Source organism: Aspergillus terreus, genomic scaffold, assembly GCF_000149615.1.
Source record: "Aspergillus terreus NIH2624 scaffold_10 genomic scaffold, whole genome shotgun sequence".
Classification (NCBI taxonomy): Eukaryota; Fungi; Ascomycota; class Eurotiomycetes; order Eurotiales; family Aspergillaceae; genus Aspergillus; species Aspergillus terreus.
In genome coordinates, this window is record NT_165933.1 from 262,717 (window position 1) to 289,105 (window position 26,389).

General features: G+C 50.4%; 10 protein-coding genes and 3 non-coding genes across 13 annotated transcripts; 6 read left to right on the top strand and 7 right to left on the bottom strand.

Moving 5' to 3' along the window:
• Window positions 1–2,778: 2,778 nt before the first annotated feature.
• Window positions 2,779–3,435, bottom strand: ATEG_06937 (MGR2/ROMO1 family protein; the record flags this gene model as incomplete). Its single annotated transcript, XM_001209623.1, has 4 exons — window positions 2,779–2,902; window positions 3,005–3,095; window positions 3,150–3,260; window positions 3,381–3,435. The coding sequence occupies 4 exons, from the start codon at window positions 3,433–3,435 to the stop codon at window positions 2,779–2,781; spliced, it is 381 nt and encodes a 126-aa protein (XP_001209623.1).
• Window positions 3,436–4,339: 904 nt separating this feature from the next.
• On the top strand, window positions 4,340–6,640 carry ATEG_06938 (putative cytoplasm to vacuole targeting Vps64; the record flags this gene model as incomplete). Its single annotated transcript, XM_001209624.1, has 2 exons — window positions 4,340–5,464; window positions 5,519–6,640. 2 exons carry the CDS (start codon window positions 4,340–4,342, stop codon window positions 6,638–6,640), a joined length of 2,247 nt encoding a protein of 748 aa, XP_001209624.1.
• A 1,091-nt stretch (window positions 6,641–7,731) lies between these two features.
• ATEG_10510 lies at window positions 7,732–7,816 on the top strand. Its single transcript has one exon. It is a non-coding gene; the product is annotated as a tRNA-Tyr (tRNA).
• A 1,111-nt stretch (window positions 7,817–8,927) lies between these two features.
• On the bottom strand, window positions 8,928–9,012 carry ATEG_10522. The gene has a single exon. It is a non-coding gene; the product is annotated as a tRNA-Tyr (tRNA).
• Window positions 9,013–9,371: 359 nt separating this feature from the next.
• ATEG_06939 (uncharacterized protein) lies at window positions 9,372–10,041 on the top strand (the record flags this gene model as incomplete). The annotated part of the gene is made up of 2 exons (XM_001209625.1): window positions 9,372–9,488; window positions 9,685–10,041. 2 exons carry the CDS (start codon window positions 9,372–9,374, stop codon window positions 10,039–10,041), a joined length of 474 nt encoding a protein of 157 aa, XP_001209625.1.
• A 227-nt stretch (window positions 10,042–10,268) lies between these two features.
• ATEG_10521 lies at window positions 10,269–10,354 on the bottom strand. Its single transcript has one exon. It is a non-coding gene; the product is annotated as a tRNA-Tyr (tRNA).
• A 549-nt stretch (window positions 10,355–10,903) lies between these two features.
• Window positions 10,904–11,671, bottom strand: ATEG_06940 (ribonuclease P subunit p20 family protein; the record flags this gene model as incomplete). The annotated part of the gene is made up of 1 exon (XM_001209626.1): window positions 10,904–11,671. The coding sequence occupies one exon, from the start codon at window positions 11,669–11,671 to the stop codon at window positions 10,904–10,906; it is 768 nt and encodes a 255-aa protein (XP_001209626.1).
• A 580-nt stretch (window positions 11,672–12,251) lies between these two features.
• On the bottom strand, window positions 12,252–13,657 carry ATEG_06941 (uncharacterized protein; the record flags this gene model as incomplete). The annotated part of the gene is made up of 4 exons (XM_001209627.1): window positions 12,252–12,932; window positions 12,998–13,292; window positions 13,502–13,555; window positions 13,611–13,657. 4 exons carry the CDS (start codon window positions 13,655–13,657, stop codon window positions 12,252–12,254), a joined length of 1,077 nt encoding a protein of 358 aa, XP_001209627.1.
• Window positions 13,658–14,193: 536 nt separating this feature from the next.
• On the bottom strand, window positions 14,194–14,742 carry ATEG_06942 (uncharacterized protein; the record flags this gene model as incomplete). Its single annotated transcript, XM_001209628.1, has 1 exon — window positions 14,194–14,742. The coding sequence occupies one exon, from the start codon at window positions 14,740–14,742 to the stop codon at window positions 14,194–14,196; it is 549 nt and encodes a 182-aa protein (XP_001209628.1).
• Window positions 14,743–16,402: 1,660 nt separating this feature from the next.
• ATEG_06943 (uncharacterized protein) lies at window positions 16,403–17,229 on the top strand (the record flags this gene model as incomplete). Its single annotated transcript, XM_001209629.1, has 4 exons — window positions 16,403–16,411; window positions 16,512–16,665; window positions 16,865–16,992; window positions 17,071–17,229. The coding sequence occupies 4 exons, from the start codon at window positions 16,403–16,405 to the stop codon at window positions 17,227–17,229; spliced, it is 450 nt and encodes a 149-aa protein (XP_001209629.1).
• A 937-nt stretch (window positions 17,230–18,166) lies between these two features.
• On the top strand, window positions 18,167–18,852 carry ATEG_06944 (uncharacterized protein; the record flags this gene model as incomplete). The annotated part of the gene is made up of 3 exons (XM_001209630.1): window positions 18,167–18,430; window positions 18,495–18,718; window positions 18,783–18,852. 3 exons carry the CDS (start codon window positions 18,167–18,169, stop codon window positions 18,850–18,852), a joined length of 558 nt encoding a protein of 185 aa, XP_001209630.1.
• Window positions 18,853–20,152: 1,300 nt separating this feature from the next.
• ATEG_06945 (SAM-dependent methyltransferase) lies at window positions 20,153–21,058 on the bottom strand (the record flags this gene model as incomplete). The annotated part of the gene is made up of 1 exon (XM_001209631.1): window positions 20,153–21,058. One exon carries the CDS (start codon window positions 21,056–21,058, stop codon window positions 20,153–20,155), a length of 906 nt encoding a protein of 301 aa, XP_001209631.1.
• Window positions 21,059–23,313: 2,255 nt separating this feature from the next.
• On the top strand, window positions 23,314–24,204 carry ATEG_06946 (uncharacterized protein; the record flags this gene model as incomplete). The annotated part of the gene is made up of 3 exons (XM_001209632.1): window positions 23,314–23,405; window positions 23,676–23,865; window positions 23,923–24,204. 3 exons carry the CDS (start codon window positions 23,314–23,316, stop codon window positions 24,202–24,204), a joined length of 564 nt encoding a protein of 187 aa, XP_001209632.1.
• Between the last annotated feature and the right edge of the window lie 2,185 nt (window positions 24,205–26,389).

Genomic DNA, 26,389 nt, shown 5'->3' on the forward strand with positions numbered 1-26,389 from the left:
TTACTAGTACTAGGTACTAATTAGTTAACTACTCAGAGTAGGTTCTCTGAGGTATCGAACGTTCTTCAGGCACAGACAAAACATGTGCGTGATGAATCTATTAGATTCCATGGTCTGACTCTTGCCTCTGGTATTCAACAAAGTTAATCCATGCCATATGTACTCCAACCACAGAGTTTGGTCGCTGTTGTTGTCGAATTCCAGGTCTCATTTGTTTATTTGTATACACAACAATCGGTCCCTCGTCTCTCAAGGGGTCCTCCGTAATACCACGACAACGACCCCTTCATTCATCGTGGAGAAACAGGCATGATCTTGAATCTAAGAACACCACGCCTGCCTTTTTCTGACTGGCGGGATACTCCTCCAGGGCCAGGCAGGTTTTTTTTTTTTTTTTTTTTTTTTTTTTTTAAGAATTTAATGGTTCTCGTCGGCTTTTTCACCCACAAAATTTGACATGGCCACGTGCCGATCATAACTTACCATCCACCAAGCTGATATTCCACTTTATCCTATCCTAAAGACTTTAGTATACGGCAGTATGATTCGCTGCAGCGGGCCATGGTAGAAGAAAGGCGTAGGCCTATTGGGAATCTATCCCCTACGATCGCTTTGAAGGTGGTTGTGTCCGGTTTGCCAGTCTCAGCTGGGTGACATGGTTCTCAGGCTTCGTGGGGAAACACATGTTCGGGGCCGTCATCATTTGAATCTCTCGGTTTGCACAATGAACCAGTAACTGAGAGTACAAATCAACGTGTTAGTATTAGCGCATCTGAGGTGAATCTCGACATGAATAAAGGCTATCCGCTTGGGTTGATTGCAGCAAAATCCCCTCTACAAAGTGGCGCACCAAGCCCACAATATATAGAGCCTTCTGGCCTCGAACCTCTACTGGAGCACCCAATCTCGTGGTGTTTATGGCTTCACGAACCTCCGTACGAGGACGAAACTCTAACCAAGACAAAGAGCTCACCTACTTCATCAAAGCGTTCATACAGACCATCTACGAACATTCGGTATGCGAGCGCAACAAATAACCTTCTATATATGACCCAGTAGATCCAGAAGATGTCATTCTGGACGCAACCACTGTTCAGAAAATCACTCCTACCGTGCGCAGATGGCGTAGCTATGGCTTCGACGACTCTTGTCCTCGTGGCAGTTGCCTAGTTTCTCAGTACAAATAAGACTGTCAGTGCGTCCCTATTCCAGATGAAGAGACACGGGCATCTGCGTTTACGCGACCTGGTTATTCTAGACCTTGCTACCAATTCTTTACTGAGAATTCGGAGGCATTCTTTAATGTCGAAGTAGTGAAAACCCTGCTGTTATATGCGGAGATGGACACGATTCTGCGAGCGTGTGTTCTTCCTGGAGTGCGTCTAAAGCGATGGTGGCATGACTTTCAATGCCAGTGCTTGGCGAGTCTACATGTTCCGTCCCGATATGTTCCTTCACATTCAGTCAGAATACTCTCATCTTGTTCGCAATCCTAAGCACTGTTGGTTCCATGTACTGACCAGCACAGGACCCTGATCTCGGTTGGGACCAAGTATGTATCAAGGCCCTTAGGGCCTATATATGTCTGAACACGATTCACTGCATGCCAAAGATATGGGACAACTCTTCCGGGAGAACCGAGGAGACCGACTACCGAACCAGCAAGTTCTACCACTTTACACTGAGAACACGCACAGGCACGGGTCAAACATCAGATGTCAGCACATATCCTCATCGGCAATTCTTTGGGATATGCGACAACCAATTTGGGGGGCGAGTACTGTGCTCATCGCATTGTAAATAGTCATTGGCTTCGTTGGGCACATCCCGATGCCCAAAATCATAGTCGTCGGGCCAATCATTATGGGAGGGTGCCCATCAGCGAATTTCTCGTTTTGAAGAATGCAAATTTGGAGGGTCACCAGCCAGGTCAGTCTGATGTCGTACTTGTTCAGGACTACCTGTATCGAATGGGTCTTCTGGCGGAGTTGGCGTTGTACGTCATGGAGCTCGCTGGATATGAGCTTTTGGGGAGATTGAGTGAGCCACATGATCCCTTCACCCACCGAACCGTGAGGAACCGGGTCGATACCTTACCTATTGCTGGCGAGTGCTAGTCAAATGTGACATGATGGCCAAGGCTCTTGGAATGAAACTTCCATGGGAAGCACTACTCGGCGACTGTATTGCTGAATTCTGGGCTGATGACAACTGTGGGCGTGGAAACTATGGCAGACTGCCCAAAGTGTTTGTCAAGCCTTGATGTTGAATCGACAGATGCGGTTAACTAGAACTTGTTCCATTATCCGCTCACGCTTTTTGAGGAATGCCGTGCAATAGGATGCTTTATGATCCTTGTACTCCAGCCTATATTTTCTGGTGCGTCCGTTAATCAAGATACTCCACGCAAGAGCGATGGTCGTATGTCCTGACAGTGGCTTTCAATCGGTCAGGTATTCCCATGTTGAAGCATCATACGACGTTCAACTCTTCCTCCCTAAGATCCACTAAACATCGCACACTCAATACACGTACGATCATGAGATCATGATTTCATGTTCGCCTTCATTAAATAATTAATCATTGTGTAACGCCTAGAGACAATTACGTCTCCGTCAAAGATACCCAGGTACCTCGAACCTATCCCAACGCTCCAACTATGTACATCATACAAAATTCCCCCGCTGTCCTCCCAGCATGGCTTCTGCGCCCGTAGGAGTTGATCGTATTGTACAAAATTTCGTCGCATGTATCATGCAGGACAAAATGGCCGCTCATTTATTCGCGGACTGGTCGCAGAGGGCTCTGGCGGGGGAGCATCATGGGAGGTCCGCGGGCACGGAGCCAGGCATCGTTATGGGGGCCTTCGGTACGGATCACACTGCCAATGGACATGAAGAGACTAGATGAGGTGGTTAGCATCAAACCATAGTCCCCTGAGGCGTATGAATGCGATTGGGGATATATAAGTATTCTTGATGGCAAGAATATCAGAGAAACATACCCAAATGTCGCACCAGAACCCAGCATATATTTACCCAGAGTGCGCATGACACCGTTGGGGCCAGCACCATATTGGAAGATGGTGACGGTTCCTGAAAACATGAATATGAAGTCGTGGACAAGACACAGAGTCGTTGCGAACTAACCGATAATGAAACCCATGATACCTCCAACAGCTAAAGAGAACTGATCAGCCATGGCCAAGACCAGACACGCGACAGGAGACTTACTGGAACCCATCAAAGCACCCATCTTCACTGTGAGAAAGTCAGTCATCCCATCCATAGTAGGCATTGAATCGTCATGGCCCAGATGTCCCGAACTGGTTGGTCATGAAGGACTCCATGAAGCAATTCCTGCGGCTTCTAGAAACTCACTCTTATCGAAAGTCGAGGGGCCATGGCCCTGAGGGGGACCTGCGACAACGGGCATCTTGGAAATAGGAAGATGGAGTAGATCGCGCAGGAATACACCTGGAAAACACAAGCAAGAAGACGACACCGTAGTGACCGCTGTTCGACTCGACGGTCTTCTTGCAGAAGCTCCTCCGCTCATCGGTCCATTCCGTCAGTGACACGTGATGAGACCGCCTGCCCAATGGGGACGGTGCCGTACCTTACCATTTCAGGACTAGTACATCGGCGCCCCGTACGTCGTCCTTACCTAAGCACACGTGCCGGCTCTCCCACCCTCTCCCACGTGACCTTCCAACCTGAGGCCTTCCAGGAGCAGACGAGCTGATTCCCTTCCCGCTGGCTGCTCCAGTGGCCACCCATGCGATTCTGTCTTGGAACGACCGACTTTTCTGTGTCGAGTTACTGCTCGCTTGGTGGCTTACACGCCTGTGCAAGGCGGCCCTCCCGTCTCGTGCTTCTTTCTCTCGCCTCCGACGGTATTTCTCACCGGTCGCTCCTCGGGTGAGGCCAAGACCTTATTATAGACGCCTCCTTGCTCTGAAACCCATTTCTATTGTTATTTCATCCAGCCTCCGCCTCCTCGCGGCCGTTTGTTTATGTACCACCGTGGTAAGCTTATCCTATCGACGCAAACCATGGCCCTGGGCCGTCATCGATTGTCTTCGTGATTTCCGCAGGACGTTCGTATTATTTGGCGACTACGGGACGGGGGCTAACGTGACCTATGATTCCAGACTCTCTTCACTGTTGACTTCAGTTCCGAGTCGATCGTCGCGAGACCTAGAAACGAGTGAATCTTCTTTCCGTGCCTCGAATCGTCCGAACCTTTGTTGGTCGACAGGTTACCCTTGACCTGCGCCCACGGGATAGGACCCCCGAAACAGTCATCCACGCGGACTCATCTCCCGGCATCCTTCTCCATGACTGCTGTGGCATCGCCGCCTAGTGTACAATCGGGGCCTCGTTTGGGATGGTACACGTCTGGTAACGGTAACGGTGGCCAAGGAGCTCTCTCTTCCATGAACGCCGACGAGGTTTCACGCATGTTTGTGCCACGCAAGGCCCTTCAGAGATCGAACTCCTCGTCCTCTTTGAACTCCACCTCGTCCACGGCAACCGTGACCACGGCATCGCAGAATTCTAATGCGGCTCAACCTTCGAACGCCGACTCCGCTACTTGGTCCTCGAAGAAGAAACCTTCAAGAAGTATCTGGCCAAGCTCCAAGTCCGAACCGGTGTCTGGTGTGAGCAACGCGCGTCCCCAGGTGATGCCCGGCTTTTCGTCCGGGCCAGCTGCCTCTTCTGCTATGGCCGCGATGCACCAGCCTAACTCGATCGTTCCGTCTCAGCATATGTATCAGTCGCAACAGAATGGCGTTCGAGGAGGAAGCGCGCCATCCGGAGATCCGCCCGCAATTCTGACCCTCATCCCGATCAACAGCACATTCGAAAGAAAACAGATCACCGTACCATACTATCCGGAGATATTACGCATCGGACGACAAACAAACGCCAAAACAGCCCCGTCACCGGTGAATGGATATTTCGATTCCAAGGTCCTGTCTCGGCAGCATGCTGAGATCTGGGCTGACAAGTCTGGCAAGATCTGGATCAGAGATGTGAAGTCATCAAACGGCACTTTCATCAACGGCAAGCGACTGTCTCCGGAGAACCGCGAGTCTGAACCTCATGAGCTCCGAGAAAACGACCAGCTGGACCTGGGTATCGATATCATCAGCGAAGATCAGAAGACAGTCGTCCATCACAAGGTGTGTGCTAAAGTCGAACATGCGGGCGTCTATGGTACGATCCCCAATATTCTTGATCTCACGCTGGGAGATCTTGACCCGGCTTCGGGAGGTGGGCTTTTACCCTCACCTCTCAGTCAGCCATTATCGCATCTGCGCGGGCGGTCGGGTAGCAATGTCAGCAATCGCAGTGCGCAGAGTGCTGCCAGCAGCCAGTTCAATGCAATGCAACAACAGAGGCAGATGAACTACTGGAACTCGCCCATATCCATTGAGCAGGTTGTCAAACGACTGACGGTAGGTTCCATCGTCGATGCTACGTATGTGGCGATGTGCTAACGCGATGACCAGGCTGAAATGAAGCAAGCAAAACAACAGTCACAGGATCTTCGTCAGACGGATGAGTTCCTCGCGACACTCATGAAACCAGGACACGCAGAGAAGGAGAAGGAGAAGGCAAAACATTCTCCCGCTGAGAGTGCCTCTTCTCGTCAGGTCAATGGAAGACCTAAGATGCCGCGCGTTGACTCGTTCTCGCGGTTCTCTGATCCTCCAGCACCACCCCCACAGCAGCCTCTGCCCGAAAAGCCCGATGCATTGCCCCGGAATGGCATGGAGGCCATGTCGCCTCTCAAGCGTTCTGATACAGAAAAGCCAAAGCTAGGAGCCACCGGCTCTCCGGTGTCGCGTGAGTCGAGCCAAATCCTTTCCCTCATTGAGGCTTTATCAACGGCCAAACGTGAGCTTGATAGCCAAGGGGCTCGCGTGAAAGAACTCGAAAGTCTCCTGCTTCAAGAACGCAATGCTCGTGAATCTGCAGAGGAAAGGGCTAGGAATCTTGAAATGAAAAACAAGGAGAACCAGGCGATTGTTCCCACAGAGCCAAAAGATGTGCACGTGGATACTCCTTCAGGGAGCTTGGTTGAAGACCAGAAGCCGCAATCATTGGATGCCGAAAAGCCACAAAACCCCGCTGTAGCCGACTCGACGCAAGTCGACGTGTCGGCTGATGTGCAGACCAGTCAACTCCAGCTTCGCCTCGAGGCGATGGTGGTGGAGATGGAAGAAATGAGGAAGCAGATTGTTCATTTCAAGGAGCGTGCGCTCCAGGCTGAAGATGAGACGGTGCAAACCAGGAAGTCTCTGTCCGAGATGATCGATACGCTGCGGCGAGAGCGCGAAGAAGATTTGAAGATTCGCAAATCCAAGGCTCAGTCGCAGAGTGCTGACGAATCGATGCCGTCGACCAGTGCAGGATCAGAAAACCCCGAGGTCGACTCGGTTCATTCTCAGCTCCCAACAATATCATCGCATGAGAAAGGAGTCGATACAGTAGACACGACATTCGCAACGCATCCGCATCGACGGGATGTCTTGGAACATACTAGTCCATACGCGTCGATGCTCGGGGTTGTCCTACTGGGTGTGGGCTTAATGGCCTACCTGAATGGATGGCAGAAGATGGACAAATGATCTTCGCCCAATATCTTACGTCGCATGAATCTCTCGACTGACCGAACTCGATCCTTTATATCTGTTTCCTTTATACCTTCTCCGTTTCCATTCTATTTTTCTATACTTTGTGTATTCTGCTAAATGCTTCGATTAGGAGTATCTGCTGGGTTTGGTTTCCTGGGGTTCCTATATTCTGTTTTGTTTCCGCTGCCTTGTCAGCAGCCATGATGCATAAAATGCGCGACTTTCCCTCTCATATCTCTTATTTGTCCTCACATACCATTCTTCACATACGCCATGTTGCTTCAGTTACGTATTTCTGGCAGCAGGGGCTTTCCTTTTCCCTTCTTCTTGTCATCCTAAGTTAATGTCGTTCTCATGGGCAGAAGCAAGTCATGTATGGCTCCCCAGCCTTTTGTGTATTAGTCTCATAGCAGCATCACTTCCTTTGGCAGTTTAAGCAAGCGATGAATGACCATTTTCATGCATGCCGTCTTTCAAGTTTCTGGGTCTGGTTTATCAATCCCACTTTCCTACTGACTGAATGATCCCGGTGACGATTTCTTTGGTCGATTTAGACTGCGAGTCAGGCGGGACGAGATTAGATATTTCCTACCGGTGCTGTTTCCCCGATGAAGTCGGTTGCGTCCGTCTATGTTCATATTCTATTCCAGGCTCGTCGGCCAGTCATTGGCTTGCTATTAAAAGCTTTGATGTCACTTTAATCCAAAGACGAGGATGGTAACCGTCAGTTACGTTATCGGGTCCACTAGCACAACGATGGTATTGATTGACCTGACTTGTGATTGTCGTTCTCTCCATACTTGATTCGCACCCGAGGAGGGTGTGGAGATCAGGCTGCATATATAAACGAGCCCAGGATGGAGGATCCGCATATCGACTAGGCTCCGCATTGCATGCAGCGAACCTTCCCCATGCGCATTTATGCGTAATGGTCCTGGACGCTGTCCCAGCCTGCCGTCTTAAGACTGGCATCCACCCTGCTGTGGCATATGTATTGGATAATGACCATGCGCCGTGCGTCGGACGAGACATCGAACTTTAAGCCTGCTTGGTAAAGTCAAATTCCTGAGTGGAAAGTCACAAAACCCCTGATGGTCTAGTTGGATATGACGTCTGACTGTAATGGAACATTTCATCAGAAGGTCGCTGGCTCGATTCCGGCTCGGGGGAGTTACTTTTTTTTTTTAGAATTTTATTCTAACCACGAGCTTGTAGAATGATCAGTCCTGCATGTAATGTTTGTGTACCAGTCTGCTTCTTTTCATGATCAGCTTTGGCTGATAGTGCCGTTTCAGAACTTGGCGTGAACAATATCTTAGTTGACGCCGACACGAATGATTAACCTGGAGTCATTGACAGAGCTGGGGATGAAATTAGCCCATTGGTTGATTTCCCAGCGGCTCGTGGCAGAATATGCAGCCCAATTCGACAATTATATTACGCACCCCTTGGATTCTGTGAGGGAGGACGGTGGAGGCGAAGCCCAAGAAGAGAGGTCTAGATTGATGGCTATTTTGCGTAGGTTCCTCTGCAGGTGAGACCTCTAGATACGAAGCAGACAGAGTCACCAAGAATTGTTCCTTTCAAGCCAGTTGCAGATATGCCGGGGCTGGTGCCCGTCGGCGGATGAATTTGTCGATCTCACTGGTGTATGTCTCCGTCACAACGAGAAGCCAGTACTTCAGTAGTCAGCAGGTCAACCTGACCAAGTGCGGGCTGGTCTACATTTGTCAGGAAAGGCCATTGAGCGCAGATGATGAGGGCTCAGGTGGGCGGGTTTCAATTGCATTTGGGGCCGTTGAACCAAGACACACGACGCAATGAAGGTACTCGCCACTGTCTCAGAGATCCAGTATGTCTTACTTGACATGCTAGTTGCAGAAACGGGGCTACTGGAACCGAGACATAGCTGTACATTTCTCTTATCAATATGTGGCTCTGGAGGATCATTGCGGCTGGTCAAATATTCACCCTGATGTTTCAGATAGGAGGTGTTGTCGCCTGACTGAGAGCTCGACAGGTAACACCGGATTCAGCTTTCCACGTACCTGTAAGCTTTTGGATGTGAAGAAAACAAGTGGGAGAAAGAGGGTGCTCATCCTCGAGCCGGGTCAGCCACCATCTGGTCAGCAAGATGTCACCTACCATCGGAGGTGACTTGGGGGAATGCGAAAACTTGTTGCGATATATGAGTGTTCGTTTGATATTATCACGGGCATATTCCGGGGTACTCATGCAAAAAAAAGCGTAGGAAGCTAAGACGAAAGAAAAAAAGTACGTCTCCCCCGAGCCGGAATCGAGCCAGCGACCTTCTGATGAAATGTTCCATTACAGTCAGACGTCATATCCAACTAGACCATCAGGGGTTATGCGTGGCGGTGGGTCAAAACTTTGACCATCTCAATATAGGCACCCAATCTGCGGCCCTACGTCAGCTTCAAGTTACCGAAAAAGACTGCTTTGGTCCCTAGACGGTGCAATCAATTTTTATCGGAGAATATCCTGTCGACTGGTTATGTCTAGGAGGACCACGGAGGTCTCGGATTAGTATGGAATTCCTTCAAACTGCGGCTAGCGATTTGGATATCGATGTCCCAACCATTAAAGACGCTTCTCCAGTTGGATTCTGGGACGGACAGCTCTAGGTAGGAGGAATTCTTATGACAGTGCGGCGGAGGATATGATGGACTTCAAATAGCCCAACTAGCTGGCTTATTGACTGGGAATGTGTGGGGAGGAGTGCCAAATATACTCTATCTACGCCGCTGGAGGAGAAAGTGGCGGCTTGTGTTCGTTTAAAATCTGGAAAGAAGGTGTTGTTGGCGCAGATATTTCCGCCAGGGTTTGTACGACCGTGGTTCTGGCGAGCAATTGTCCTGTTTTATTCTAGCTTCATTACCTGTTTTCTTTTCTCAAACGAGCTAGTAGAGCTTGGCCGCCTGAACAAGAAGTGCAGTACTAGCCCCCAGACCTCCCTCGGCAGAAATAGATTGACAAGTCAAAAGCAATAAGGCCTACTCTACTAGATCTATCTACAGAAGTCTAGCGACGACAGCGACGTTGAGACCCAGCATACCCATACCGGCGGCAGACCCGACCCCAAGGACGCCCATGAGGCAGCGGGAAACCATGAGGTCAATCCGGTTGACCTGCTGCCCTCCGACTACGCCATCAGAGAAGTCTTTGACAGCTACGCCCCGGCCACGGCTCCGCCTGTCCGTCCCAAATCCCAGGGTCTGGAAGCACCGTCCGAGCCATGCGGCGTCCGTCACTCCACGCCCTATCGTTATCATATGGCCTGCAACATCTACTTTAGCGCCAACGGTGACCTGGTGTACATCAGGGCTAACTCGCGACCGCACCACACGGGGCGGCGGCATTGCCTTCTCGCCTAAGTTCGCTACAACTATTGAGCTTAAGAAGGCTGCGTTAGCCCTGGCTGAACGCACTCATACGGAGCTCACCACGCGGCCCAATAAGTGCAGGGTTGCGTGCGTCGACTATATCTGTGCTAAACGCCTTTGGCAGGCCGAAGCGGTCAGCCCTGTAGAAGCTACTCTTACTCTTCGGAGTATGATCAAGAGAGGTGGGCTGATCAAGAAAAAGAAAAGTAAAAAAGAACTCCCCCGAGCCGGAATCGAGCCAGCGACCTTCTGATGAAATGCTTCAATTACAGTCAGACGTCATATCCAACTAGACCATCAGGGGTTTTGTGAGAATTTTCTTTCGATAATTGACACTATAAAGCAAACCTAATTTCTGCTACACAGATTAGGTATAAACCACCACTCCCTACTTCTCCCCCCTCCCAGAGCTTCGACGTAGTAGTAGTCCTCGCATTCTTACGGTATATTACTGGCAAGTGTAGGTAGGTAGGAAAGGTGTGGAGCGATAGGCCACCGGCTCGATACTTCAATTATTCACTGACATGGCTCATCATAGTGCTCATGGATATCATTTGTGTGTAGTAGTTGGAAGGCTTCAGCCAAGGCATGCCTATAGCCACTGTCAGGGACAAGAAAGAAAGGCTAAAAAGTAGTCGAACCTTCGATGATCACTGTTCGCGATTAGCTTTGGGTCCGCTTGTGTCTGTTAGGATATCCAGATTTAATGCGGATATCCGTAGCGGCTTCGCCCATGCAGCGAGTGGGTGCATAGCGACGTCGTCCGTAATGTGCACGACGGGCAGGTATGAGTCCAGCCGGGAGGGCCATAACCCGAGAAACTCGTATATCATAAAGTCATATCGTCCGCGGCTCATTTGTACGACACAGCAATCTCAACCATATTGACCCATCGCGTTCGCGATTCGGGCAACTCGGCCTCCGTCGCCGCGGCAGCCGTAATCGCGCGCTTGCGTTTCTTCGCTGCAGATTTGGACACCGTCATCTCCGTCTGAGAATCTGCAGTTGCACCGTCTTCTCCGGCAGTCCCCCCCGCTACCCCCTGCTGCTGTTGTTGGGACCTCTCCGCTTCTTCCAACGCCTTCCGCTTCGCGTCCTCGTCCTCCTCGACATCATCCACGACAAGCACGCTCCCGGTCTTCACGCGCACCGCATACTCATCCCCGCGCTGCTCGAACCACCGCCCCACGCCGAGCGCCTTCTCGATCGCGCGCCCTGTCGCCTTAACGAACACCTCCTCCGTGCGCAGCTCGTCCTGCCCGCGCGCGATCTGCGCGAGTTTCTGCTGGTCCCGCTTTTTGGGATTCGACAGTTCCACGGATGCGGCGGCGCGTTTCTCGGCCTGCCGGAGGAGTTTCTGTACGCGCTTCACGGCGCTCATGAAGGGAGAGGAGGTCGAGACATAGACGATTTTCGGGACGGAGGCGCCGGCGTACGGTGAGGCGACCGGGGCGTGCGGGATGGGGCGTTTGTGGACTCGGGCGTCTGGAATGGATGTGTTAGTTAGGTTTGGGGTTAGGGTAGTGGAAGGGTTGAGGGAGGACGGACATTTTGGGAGCTTGATCATGTCTTTGTTCTTCTTTTCGAAGTGGAGGTCTTGTGAGAGGGTGTTCTTGCCCATCTTGGGGATGGCGAGCCGGTTGCTTGGGTTATCGTTTCGATTTGAGGTTCTTTTTCTTTAGTTTGCAGAAATCTGTGTAGCCAGGCTTTGTTGGTAGTTTGGTAAGTTGCGAGTAATTGTCTGGAGATTTGGAGATCGCCGCGATAACCTTTGCGGGGTTTGCCTAGTTTGCATCGGGTCCAGGCCGCAACGTTGGAGCAGGATCTCGCTACATACATTACTTGTTAAAAATGATCGTGCCAGTGATTCTTTTTTTTTGGTATGTATCTGGGCCATGGAAGAAAAGTTACAGTCGAAATGTGGGATGGTTGAGATGTCACTGTCTCTTGCATTGATGTACGGACGGAGTATATAACACTACGCACTTTATCTGTCAGATCTTCGAGCGTGGGCTCCACTTTGCATATGGATGTCCTGGCCCAGATGGAACCAAATTGTCAACATCAAGCGTATTGACTAGACCAGAGTGGACTTCAGAGAGATTCTTGATCCCGATGAGCTTCATCACGCTCTCCATTTCCTCCTTGAGCACTATAGATTCTTGATCAGTCAAGGTCACGCATATACCTAACCATGGAAGTTACTCACATTCCACAAGGTGCTCTACACCTTCAGTGCCATAATGCAACGCATACAAAAAGCTCCTACCAATCCCAACCGCCTTCGCCCCTAAGCACAGGGCCTTGATGATATCACCGCCTCGTCGAAACCCACCGTCGACATAAATCTCCATTCTGTCAAAGACCTCTGGGCAGTTCTTATGTAACTCCAGAAGAAGCAGGATAGACGGAGGCGTATAGTCGAGGTTCCGACCCCCGTGGTTGCTGAGCATAATGCCTTCGACATTGTGCTGCATGGCAATCTTCGCATCCTCGGCATTTGTGATCCCCTTCAGGATGATTGGAAGCCGGGTCACGCTTCGGATCCACGCAATGTCTCGCCAGGTCATGCCTTGGTCAATGTAGCTTCCCATTGCTCTCGTCAGGCCACCGCCCTTCTTGTCGGGCTTTACGCGTTCTCCAGTCACAGGGTTGACAATCTCAACGGCGTCGTATACCCTCAATCGTTCGTCCGACTCCCGCTTTCCTCGCCCGGCTGCATCAACGGTTAAGAAGATGGCTTTCATACCCAGAGACTCAGCCATTCGGAGCGTCTCGCGGGATTTCTCTTTCTGCTTGTTCAGGTACAATTGGAACAAGAATGGGTAGCCTGGGGCCTCTTGGACGATTTCTCCCACGGGGTGACCTGCGTTTGTTGACAACTTTTGGGGTAAGCATTCAATGATTCATGGGCTTAGGATCGAGATTGTAGTTTTGAAATTCTTACAATTTCTAGGATACCAGTCAACTTTGCTGCTCGCGCGAGACCCTTTTCCGCCTCAGGGTTGATTAATTTTGCAAGTCCAGTAGGGCAGATAAACAGCGGTAGCTTGACCGGGATGTTCAAAACGGTACTTGAAGTATCTACCTCGGACACGTCTTTCATCACCCTGGGCCTGAACCAGATCCGTTTGAGCATGGCCTCATTTGCGTCTCGAGTCCAGCAGTCGGTGGCAGCCGTGGAGTAAAAAGTGTACGCTTTCTTTGGACCAAACGCAGCAGCAGCTTGTTCAAAGTCGTAGCTGTATCAGCGTGAGCACATTGGCGTGATGCAGTGCTGTAGGAAGCGTCTTTACCTGTTCAATATCGTGTCTAGTGGCGGTTTCTCAGTTGCGTCGACCATTGGACTGACAGGCTCTGTCCTGGCAGCGGCAGTCCTCTCCCATTCCGATGTGATGGTAGATCTATCAAGGAGGCCGATAAAGCAACTGGGGGACAGGCTTTCTCTTACCACTGAAGCAGCGTGAACTTCAGAATAGGCCTGGGTGGCATCCTTTCCGGCGCACTGGTAAATGACTTCTGAAGTCAGTACTTACGTTCATTCGGCTGGGACTACATACCTGAAGGACCCCCCGGATGATCCTGTGCGAATTGAGTCACATCCCATACTTGGTCGTCTATCACAAGCCAGCAATCCTTGGGGCTGTTGTGTAAGAGGACTTCGCTTGTAGAGACAGAGTTGGTCTTTGCCATGGCTTTCATTGAGAGTATGACTACAAAGAATATGTCATAGCCAGGATTTCTTCAGGCTTATATCCCTTCCAATGGAATCCAGACAGTTGCGAAGACTCCGCGACATCGGATGAATATGCGGGGTGCGGGGTTATGGAGATAGTATATCGTAAGCACGTAATGTTACTACTGCACTGCTAGTATATCTGACTACAGGCTACAGGCATTGAAGATGAGCTGGTATCGTATGCTTTGTATGTTCAACTATGTACATGAATATGACTATAAACATATAGCAATCATTTCCGTCCGTGTATTCGGCATTCCAGTCGTACATATATGCAGGTATATCGTAAACTCATCACAGTCATCACGTGTTTCGGACATGTCATGGTCTTTGGGTGTATCCCACCGGTGAGGCAAAACGTAAGGCGAATAGACCATGGTAGATGGGATCATCTCGTGGAAGCTTCATTGAAAAAGTACTGGTGTTGGTGCTATTCTCCGGGACCGGCCGGGGAATAGCCTGAAAGCGCGTTCACGTGTTCGAATAATCAGATGGCTTTTGTGAGCAGCACAGTCGGCCATATCGCGCTGTTGTTCATTCTTCGGCGTCTTCGGCGCACTGGCGAATCGGCGCTGGGTCATCGCTTTGACGGCCCTGGTAATTTGGGATCGAATGGGAGGAGGGGCACTGGGAATCGATTGTTCAGACTCGGTGCTAGCGCTGACATTGCTGACATCACGGGGAGTATCCTCTTCCACGCTCAGCGCCTTGTAGCGGCGCTCGTGTTGTTCTTGTTCGGCTATGACGCACTGCCGGAAGATGCCATGGTGCCCGATACAACGGCGGAGGTCTGGGGTCTGCGATAGAGACTCCTGTCGTAATTTTCCATGGGAGATGACGGCTAGCCTGCCGGTGTACTGCGAGTTGACGATAGGATTCATTCCCCGTGCGATGTGGGAGGTTTGACGCAAGGCCCTGTGAGGGATTTGAAGGATTTCAGACGATGAGGCCATAGATAAATGGCTAGAGCAGAGCAATGGAGATTGTGTGAGATGTATCGAGATACCAGGAGGCTCTCTTCTTATACACCGTCGACTTTGTGCCTCTCACCAACTTCTCTGGGGCGAATATGCATGACTCTAGACGAGAGCTTCGAACCATGGATTGGCCACCGGCATTCATCTGTCACTTGCGGGACCAACAGAGCTTGTCCGGAACGGACCATACAACCTCTCCTGGCCGGGCTTTGCATGTTCTGAAGGCAACGCTCCCACCACTCACAAGGCGCCGGTCTTGCTCGGGGCTTGCTGTACTGCAGAGTGGCAACGCAGCCCTACCACAGAGTCCTTCCCGATGTAGATATCAGTCCTGAACCGTGCCCGGGGGAACGTGGCTCGCATCTGGCACGGTGATCGACTTGATTGGTGCGAGGCCCTGAAGGCTCTGACTTCGAACATCCACGTTGACGTCCCTGGCATGCGCCACGAGTCTCTGAGCCACAAGCCTTTCCAAACCCAATGCGTCTCTCCCCCTTCTACTCGGTCTTATCCGCCTGAAGAATCCATCGCGGGATTTGGAGAACCCACAACGGTTCAATTCTGGGGCTCACCGCACATCCAGTCCGACTCGATCGTTGACGTCATTATCGAGATAGTATTGCACGATCCGATCCTCTTCTTCTCTCTCCCACCAATTAAGGGGTTTGGTCCCCTCTCTGCGTCTCTACACCATGCCAAGCCGACGGAGACTTCCCTTAGCGAACAATACTTTTCCGCAGAGGTCTAGGTCGCTATCGTGCTCTAGAGACAGCTTCCCTAGAGAAATCTAGCCCTTGATTCTTGGCTAGATCATCTTCAGAGCATACAGCGACCAATTTCCGAATTGGATTATAGACTGAGGTGAAGCAAGTCCAGACCGTCGTCGATCATTGGTAGCCTGTCTTTTCCACACAGACCGAATGACCTACTAGGTGGCCTACTAGGTAGTAAAGAGGGAGGGCTGTACAAGCCATCTCGTCTTGCCATCGACAATCTGCCTGAATGAACAGTCTGTTAACACAGAAGCCTGTGTAATTACCAACACGATTATGAATTGGCCCTGAAAATGGGCCTCACTTTGTGGAAGTAGAAGCCGTGATCGGCAACACGCTGTATAACCGCGGCTAGCACAACCATGCCTACACATGGAGTACAGCCTCCAGGCCATGTACTCTTTAGAGACGTGTTCTGGCCTACTGGCGTGCGAACGATAATGGTTCCGTGGATACACATTCAGGAAAGCCATGCTATGGTCATGGCGGTTACCCAAAAAGGCACTACATCAGAGAGGGCGGTCCCACCCAACGATGCTGGATGATTCATCTCGATTGGACATACTGGGTTCAGGGCTAAGGGCATGACTCGCGAGTGTCCCAGGTAGGTTAGCTAGGAAAGATTGAGTCTAGCCGGTGGGATATAGACGAATGGTTGGTTCTCTACTGAGTAGTGAGCCAGATGGGCATGAATCGGCGTTGTCTCGGGAATATGCAGCTGGTCTCTGGCATACTACGTCGGAGATGGGGGTTACTTTTGGTGGGAACAACGTAAATACCCCGGGCTATTTCTAGCGATAACCCTTACAGTTAGCATTTGGGAGTAATCGATTTATTGTATACCATTTGTGCTGGTATCCATTATGATCAGGGTACTTCAGAGACCCTTCTCTACAATACGGCCACAGCTCAACGTCACTAGGTAGATTGCCTGGCGGGGTTGCAATTCTTGTACTATTATCTTGTCTCCAGTGTCCGATTCAAGTGGGTCTCATGGTTGTCTATGATGGCGTAAATCGTTGGGAGTTATGCGCGCATCCCGGCCGTACTACCATACCGTCCGCTGCTGTTTGCCATATGCTGCCGGGTTACTACATCCATCCCCACAGCGGTCAAGATTCCCTCGGTCCGTGTTCGATATGGTAGTGATGTTCATCGTGCTTAGGTAGGTTAATTAGCCCATTAAATAATATAGCGACTGGATGTTGGAGGGCTCTTGATGCGCACGATACCAATGCAGGGAGAGTATAGCACTGACACGACCCTGGTATCCTCTCCGGATTCTCCAGGGTTAATATAGTCATGGGTACGAACATATATTCTAGGGGTGCCTGTCCTTTACCTGGCGGACTTCTTCTCGACAATTATCACTCTCTTTTCATCTTTGTCCGGTGTCACCAGTATTGTGATGCTGGCCTGCACCGTGTCCAACTTCTCATGGCCGTGGGCTGTGGTGAGTCGGCCTCCATCTGCAAGCTTTACCCTTTGTTTGAAAGCTATGATGGTGAATAAATATATTGACATGGAACAGGTGGGCAAGACCTATGCGTCGGAGATCATCCCCGCGCGATTGCGGGCCAAGGTCTGCGCCGTCGAGCTCCTCGCCAACTGGATTGTAAACTTTTGTCGTAATCTTTACGGCCCCGTTGTTCTTGCGCTCCTCGCCGAGTGGTCCATATTTCCTGTATAGATCTTCGACCGTTGTCGCCGTCGCCGTCTGTGTTCTGATGCCGGAGACGAAGTGACGGAGCTTGGAGGGCATCGAGCGGTTATTTGAGAAGGACGATGGTCAAGCGTCCAGACGTCCCATTGATCAGGCGTAGTAAATACCTACCTAGGTTCCATGTTTGTGGGATGCAACAAGTCTGTACTCTATACTATATTGAAATCCGATATTTCGGCCACCTGCGTTCTCCGCCGATCTTTTAGTATTCCGTACCTGTAGTCTGCGGTGACGGTGCACTACTGGATGTGGTATAGCCCACCTAGTTGGGGAAAGCGCACCGCTGCCGCTGTCATCGTAGTGCGTGATCTATAAAAATGGCTTCACCCCCTGTTTTGATGGCCATCCTCGTCACTCTTTTCCGCAGCCTGTGTTTGCTTTGCGAATTCAACCAACTTGAGGCATTTTCGCCATTGGATCGGCCATGCGGTGTCCAGCACTGTGTCAGCCCTACAGGGGACCCCCCACCAATTGCATGAGCATAAGAAATGTGATTATTTACAACTAGCCGCCGACTTTCCGAATTTGTCATTATAGCGCCCTCTCTTGCATATAAGAGTCCACTAAGGCAGCAGCAGTTTCACAACCCTCCAATGTGCACCCGATTCTTTGCGTCCATGCCGCCGGCTAGGTAATGCACTCAGTTTGATTTCAACCAATCAATGCTTGCTCCTATCATACTTCTGTTTCACGTACTCAAACGCCTTAATGAACCTCTCATGGGCTCAAAATATCCCTGAAACAGGCTCTTAGTCGGATTGCCAACGGTATATACGGCCATGCCCTTCTGACCGTCACAATAGATAATGGCCTGGCGCCTGCCTAGGTTTTTAAATTCCCTTGTCTTCGGTTCTATCGAAGCAATACTTTTCCAACCTGACGGGCAGGAAACCTACGACACGAAATGAAGAATGCTACAGATATCCCGATTCACGGCTGGGTCTCATCGGGCAAAGACAGGGGTAGCATTGATATCTTGTGGTCTTGCTGCGTAACGATTGTCCTTTGTTGCTGGGTATCTGTTTATCCCAATGTCGGGTCGCCGACAGATAAATGGTATCATTCCTTCATTGATAAGTTCAATCTCTTCTGTATCAGTATCCTTGGCCCAGATTTTCTCTTCGGGATTGCTTTTGGTCAGTTTTCCAGCGCGAGGAGAAGTATGAAGGTATAGTATGCCAACTGTCAGAGAGGTGTCACTCAAATTGCTTTTACTGATGAACGTTGTGCAGCTATTCAACGAAGATAAACGATTGGAACATGGCTTTAGATGGACATACACCTATGCCTTTTTCGTTGATATGGGGGGCATACATTTGACAAGTCCGGACTTCCCCCAAGGATTTCCCATCAACGCCCAGCAGTTGCATTATTTGATCATGCATAACCATGTTGATCCACCTGATATGGAAGCAATGGATATTTCCGAGAGAAACTCCGCAGACACACTTTCTCGGTACGCCTCTGTCTCCTACACAAAACATGAAGCTAATTTCCCTAGATTTATAACTATATTTCAGGCCTTTTGGTTTTTTGTCACGGAAATCCAAAGATTTCGCCAAGGTCTGCCCATCACGACCTTGGAACTAACAACTATTTCATTCACACTTGTGATGTTTGCCACATCTGCGACATGGTACTTTAAGCCCTCAATCACACGGCCACAGCGCATATCCACGAAGAATAATAAGACTGTGCACGAAATAAGAGAAAGCATAGAACAGAATGTAAGAATACTCGCGAATTATCCACAGCTTTATCTCGTGGTAGGAACTAACTGAGGCCATTCCCAGACTCACCCGATGCTACCAGCCCGCTGGCACCGAACGCCGCTCGAATCTATTGGCCACGAGCGCTTTGGCATCAATATTCACTGGAGCTATTATACGAGACTCGCAGAGATACTCCACATCCGTCTCTTTTCCAGGCCTGTCACATCTCGACCCTGGGATCGCTTTCCTTCAGATACTTGGCTCTGCCCAGATTTCACCTTTTCGCCAATTGCCATCCTCATTCTACTCGGGTTCAGCGGTCTATTTTTAATCGCGTGGGACTTCTATTTCCCTACATACACCGAGCAGATTTTATGGAGAGTTTGCAGTGTCTATCATGCTCTCTTCTCGATTTATGGCGGTGTATATTTCTTCATCGAGATGGTTATTAGCAGGCATCGATCACGGAACGAGCCTGACCGCCTAAATCGCAGTGAAGCTCTTGCCTTCCACCAGTCTTGCGATGGCGTAGTTTCGACATCCTCACGCTCTTTCTGGGGGCGATATTCTGGATGGAGGAATATATCAGTGGATAAAGACCCAGAGATGAGCGTTAGTCTTAGAGTTCTCGTTCCGGTCAGTTTCTTGTGTGTCCTCTATGTTTTTGCACGAGGATATTTATATGTGGAAGATTTTGTTTCTCTTCGATCGCAACCAGCCGGGGTGTACGTTGACGTGAACAAGTTTATGCCATTTCTAGGATAATTTTGAAGTTGGACTTTTTGATGTCATTACTTTCGTCGCTCACATGTATCAACAATTCATCATTTTTGAGAAACAAGACACCTTGACACATTGATATTTTTCACATGGAGACCCTACCACCATCAAACCCTTCGCTGCTCTTCAATGCAAACACGCGACATATGCCCAGTGTAAGAGTCTAGCAAGACGGTTAAGTACTGAGGAGCAGGGGGAGGACAAAAGTCTTGTCTTTAATCTCGATGGCCATGTGATAAAGCGGCATCTGTGCCGTTCTAGAATACTAATAGCACGAAGGTGTGTGGATGCTGCTTCCATGTACCAAATGACAGATTTGACAGTGGCTATGTTGAATGAGTGGGTTGAGTAAGTAACAATCCGTCACTATTTGCCAAAAAGTTTCATAATACCATCGATCAGCGATCTTTTGCTGCCTCCACCGGTGCTCCGGGTTTCGTAGCTGAAATAGCCAGGTAGCGCCAATGCCTGCGGCCCCGATAACTTTGAACTCCTGCGACAGTGTTGATAAAATAATGCTCCAAGCCAAGAAAAGTGACGATGAGGTAGGGGACGTAGGCGATCAGGTAGAACAACCGCGTCATTGGCTTTATATTGTCCGAGTAGTCCCGGACGACCACGTCTGTGAATCCTGCATCTTCAAGCATCCGCTGGTAAACACCCGGATGTGATATAGTATTTGTCGGCATAGCCGCGATTTCGTTAATTTTGCGCATGGAATGAGCCATTGCTCCTGCGGAACCATCGCTAAGCTCATGGTCATATTCAAACAATGACAGATGACCCCCAGGACGTAACGCATCAAAAAATCCAGCTAGAACCGCTTCAGGGTCTGTGGCATGGACAAATGTCTCCATAGTGTAGATGCCGTCGAATGTTTGAAACCCTAAGGCTTCCAAGTGGTGGTAATCCATTTTGCGCACCGCAACTTGACTTTCGGTGAGACCTGCTCGAGCGATATTCCGCTTCGCTTTATGTAGGTGATGCTCGACGACATCAATTCCCTGGATCTTGTATCCATGATTCGTTGCTAGATGGATCGCAACGTGGCCTACACCACACCCCGCATCGAGAACGTAAGAGCCCGGCGGAAGATCCAGGGATGCCGCTAACTTGTCTTCCATCGTGCGGAGAGCCTTGCTAAGAGGGAATGGCCACCAGGTGTCATTTTCGTAAAAACCGAAATGCCGTGTGCCACCCAAAAGCAGCCGGTAGCCAATTCTGGACTCAAGGGAGCGATAATAGGTCTGCAGTTGGGGGTTGTTGTTGATCAGTGGTTCTCGGTCATCAGAATCTCGTGACATGGCTTGGATAAACAAGGGTAAGAAGCATATATGTCTTCGAGGCTATTAAAAAGAAAAATAGACAAATTGGAAGGGCAATGCGTTGAATAAAAAAGAGGAGAGAAGAGGAGCTGCTGACCTGGGCTGAATGCGCAACCAAACACCAACCACGTGATGCCGCCTCGCCCCCGGCCAGTGGCCCCTTTTTCTCGAGCTGGCGCCTAACAGCGACCGCTGCACTAGAGTAAAAATAGGGCGTTGTGTCCACCTTGTGGCATTAGTCTGGCATTATCACATCTCATCACACGCAGCTGCCGTCGATAGACATCATTGGACAACATAACCGCGTCCGTGCATCTCCCATCAGTCCAATCATCACAGATATTTCGCTAGGTGATACTTTGTAGTCAACGAGAAGAGGCCACGGAAATTATCTTACGATTTTACCAACATCAAGAAGCGGCCATCACGGTTTTCGAACCTGAAGCTCCTCGAAATATAACGCAGGCTACTGCGACAGACTCCCTCACTCTCCAAGGCCTAAAGGTTATAGGGCCGACTCTCTTCCAGATAAGTGGTTGTCGCCTATAAAAGACCTTCGATATTGATGAAGCTTGAATGACATGGCTTCGAACACGGACCGGGCGAGCGAGCGAGCTACTGGCGAGACTAAAAACAGAGAGCAAGCCATCTCGACCAAGTCAACGGCCCAAAGGATGCTATTGAAGACTTCTCTGCAATGCGTCCGAGTGTTTCTATATAGAAGGGGCCAGATTTAGCGACACAGAAGGCCCTCGAATTCTTGATTCGAATACGCTGAAGGTCAAGAAGACCCTAGCTGAGTACTTACGTCCACTTCTGACTGAATTATCTCTTGCCGATGAATTTACTGAGTTTTTCGAGCAGACGATCAAGGATACCAAGGCTGTTAACCAGAAGACCGGCAACATCACAATGTGGGTTGGGCAACAAGATAATCTCGGAACAGGCCTTGGGACGCAACTCGCTGGATGACTTCGAACCGCAGTCCGATTCCCGGCCGCTACGATGGAGCCTTCTTGTTTGGTAAGGCGGCGCACAGATTTAGCACAAACAATTTTTGATGCAGCTGTGGATATGACGGGCTGGCGAGCCCCTGGAGGTAGCCCACCCCCCATGTCAACAGAAGCATAGCTGTCATTCCTTTATTCAGTCTTTCTCCGATGTGTGATTTGAAACGTAAATTCTGGTTGATTATCACACTGGGAATCAAATTTCAACTACATATGTGGGGCAACTGTCACATCATTCACGTGTGAGTCTCCGTAGGAAGGTGGCGCTGCCGCTAGTTCCCCATGAGGAGGATGAACGATGTCTACTCTGCCTCGAAGGCTGCATAAGATGGCACCGTCTGTTCCAACGCTCGTGGGATTACCCTTTACTTGAGTATTACTATATTCGCTTCAGTGATGAGCCCACCCTCAACCGGATGTACTCGTCAAAAAGGTTGACGATGTCCCTTTCTGGTTGTTCGTGTCAGCGTCCGCGACAGTCTGGACGGAACGGCTTGTGACTCGCATTAACCAAGTCAACATCGTCCCGTTAACTCGAACGGTCTGCAATGATGACCCGCTCAATGCTCATTATGTGCAGCGAAGGGTGTTGGAGGCTGGGCCGTTTATCGTGACAACTCTCCTCTTCGCCAGGTGTCACTGTGCAGACTACAGTATACGGTCGTTATAGACCACCTTGCTGTCCTGCTTTCGCTTACGAATCCACATATCCAATTGCGGGCAAGCTCTTATCACTAGAACCACGGAAGTCATTAACCAGCTGTTGGACGCAGGGTTAATGTCAGCCTGAGGCCGTCAACTGATGAGAACCGCGAGAATACCACACGAGCCCTTACCCTCGCAGGCCAAGTAACAGGCGTGAACGGCCGAGTTGGCTCCCCACTTTGCGCGTAAATCCAGCTTCAGAAGTCAGCTTTGCGATGGTATTGGACAAATATATCATTGAGCGTGAAAGATCAGAGTACTTTTGCTTCAATATACAAGGTTGGAAAAACAAAATTGCGTGCTGATTTCGCCTGTGTTTTCAGGGGATAACACACAGGAGAGCTTCTACTTTCGTGTAAATCCTAGTACAGATACGGCCCGTAAAAACGTAAGTCTCACAACAATCGGTATCGTAGGAACGACAGGACCATGGGTTGGTGGCCAGTATATAAGCCGTTAAATCGGTCTTACTAGAAATAGACGCTTTTCCGAACGATTTACGGCCGAAAAACTACCAAGATGATCTCCGCCAACGCCAACAGCCCCGTTTACGGGCCCCTGTCCCGAATTTGCGGGCCGGCCTCAGAACATAAGCAAACTTGCGGGCCCCGGTCCGCCACATTCTCTTAGGGCCAGCGACGGCGTCGACAGCTTGAGCCTCCAGGGCCTCGTCGACCTCTTTTTCGTACATGCCACCCGGATGGAGTGCGAGAAAGACGACGCTTGTCACCACTGCTTTGCGGGCCGTAAAAAATGGCCCTTCACATTGGGTTAAGCGGAGTGGAAAAGCCGGTTAGACCGCCTCTGCCCACAGACAAACTACGCTGTCCACAAACTGCTCTCCCATAACACCCCGCACAACAACACCACTACCCATCCAGCACCCGAGCAAAGTACACCCAGAACCATGGCCTCCAGCCGAACTGTATCTTGATCCGCGCTACCGCCCCCGACGGCAACACCGACGGCGACATCGGCCACTTCGAGCCCTTCCACTTGAACCAGTACGGCAACGAGATGGCCGAGATCAAGGAGCTGAAGCAGCGCCTCGGATGGGCCCGTGCCATGGAAGTCGGCAAGTTCTACTCCCACCGCGACGCCGACAAGGACTGGTACTACTACGTCTAGGGCCAGACCACCGCCGCCGACGATAAGAACCTCTCGCACAACGAGATCGCCTCTCGCTGCATCGGCCGCACCAGCCACGGCGATGTCGCCGTCATCCGCTCGGGCCCGGAGCAGTCGAACAACTATTCGGAGAACTTCTCGCGCGAGGAGCTCCTGCGCACCTCCGAGTTCTACCATCGCAATGATCCCCACGAGCAGTTTAAGAAGCAGGAGCGTGCACGCATCAGCGCCATGTTTGGCGGGATCCCTGGGTTTGCGAATATCCCGCATATTGTGATTTGATGTGGTTTTTTGGAGATGCTGGATTTTGGAAGGTTTATGTTTTGCCTGGGTATTGAGTGAATGAATCGATGTTGGGGCACTTCGTGTTTTGTCCTAGGACCCCGCAACTCTGGGTCAAGGGTACCTAGGATATACTTGTGATATGTTATGTGAAATAAATTGAAGAAGAATGTGGTTCAAAAGTCATACTCCGTACGTTAAGAATACCCATCCACTTGATTCTGCAGACTGGACGCACTTGAACCTTGGGTCTGTACAACTAAACCCCTCCTCTGCTCCAGTCCACCCTATGTCCTCGGATATTGCATGTAAACTCTACATGTCACAATTTGATATCCTCGGAAATGATCATGTCAAAGCGTAAGGCCCAGTTTACCTAACTCAATCATGGAGCAGGCACGGATCACGGCTGTACCTAGGTACGGAGTAGATATCGTGACACATTCGACCACGGACGCCCCCCACTCATAAGTCGCGCTCATCGCGACTCAATAACCATTCTCACCGGCCTAGGTCCATAAACACAGACTTGGAGGGAAATGCCGCGTTTTTCTCTTCTCCCCGCCAAACCCAGTACTCTGACCGAAATACGTGCAGAAGCTCGTACCACGGATACAGGTCGCTTTGACTCTACTCGCCGCTCTCGTAGACGCTCTGACAAATTTAATGATACAGATAGCAGGAGCAGGGGTCTCTGCTGAGCATCTTCATGTCCAAGTGTCACCGGGAGTCCGTGGACATGATGGCGGCTGATGACCGCATCGTCAGGCAAATGTGGGCGGAATTGGAACGACTGAAATTTGAGTCTCTGCACCAATCCGCAGAATGCCCTGGCCGAGCTCAAGGAGCCCTTGTTCTTCACGTATGATGTGCCGAATAAAATTGCTTTTTGCGGGATGATTTGCAAATGTCCTCGGGGGGCAGAGGCTTTCGACCTGAAAGCTCGGACCCTGATTGGGTGTTATTGGGTTCGAATGGTGACGACCGAGGGATTTAATCCACGCCTGTCGGAAATCGGAATTGCATATCATCTGCTGGATTTGGTTGTGCAGACACCGATGGCACGAACTGCCTATTGTACGGGGGGCGATGGGGATGTGCAGTGGGGAGTGAGACAGTCGTCGTGGGCTCGACCAAAAGTCCCTCGAAAAAGGTACCAAGATGAGCTCCATTTAGGTTTGTTTCAGGTAGAGGGGGCAATAGGCTGAACCGGAAGGCAGATTCCCAATGCCCAATGCACCGGGACGCAGGATCCGTCGATGACAGGTCGTTGGAGCGCTGAAAGCACATTTCCCAAGAATGGGAATTAACCGTCCGATGCGTCATCCGCAGTTTCATCATTGCCTGGCCGTGGTGATCGATAGTTAAATGGGCCACCTCTGTCAACGTATTAATAGATCACCCACTAAACATCCAGTCTAGGGAGACGATAGTGGTCCCCCCGTTCAGCCATTGCGTGGCCCGATATGACCCACCGGGATTGACAGCCAGACCATCATCCATGGTCCAATCTCCTTACTCCCGAATAATGGACATCGTACAGGTACATACACATACATTGGCATGTACAGAGTACAGATGGAACCCAATCATCGGACATATAGGGACGATCGATCAGCTTGAATCTCTCCGCGGGGGATCCGGAAGGGCTGCGAGATATCAGCGAGGGAGGTAAAAAAGGAACGAAAAGGATTGACCCCCATGCACCACCGCCACACACTCTCTCTTTCTGTCTTCCTCGAGGAGACCCCCTAGCTCAGTTAGTGCGCGAACTAAGGGCGGAGCGTGTCTTCCGAACGGTCCAAACCCAGCCTACTGGGGCCGGGATCAGTTACGCGGAGTTTGCCCTGGATTGATCCATCGCATCCATCGGGTGGCAACGGCTGTAGTAATAACTACTAGTGAGGGGGAAGGGAGTCTGTATATTGTTGTAGGAGATAAATTATCAATCAATACATGTAGCCATATTCCAAAGAGGAGGGTTCGATCAGCAATCAAAGGGCAGGTAAACAAAGACTCCCGACAGGACGCGATCCATGGAACTGGATACGCGATCGGATCGTGAGGAGACAAAAAGAGTCGAGACTTTTGCTCTACTCCACTCCACTCCATCCCGCCATCCACTTCGCCTTTCCTTTCCCCTTCTTAAATGCCCTCATCCCCTCCGCCTCCTCTCCCGTCTGAG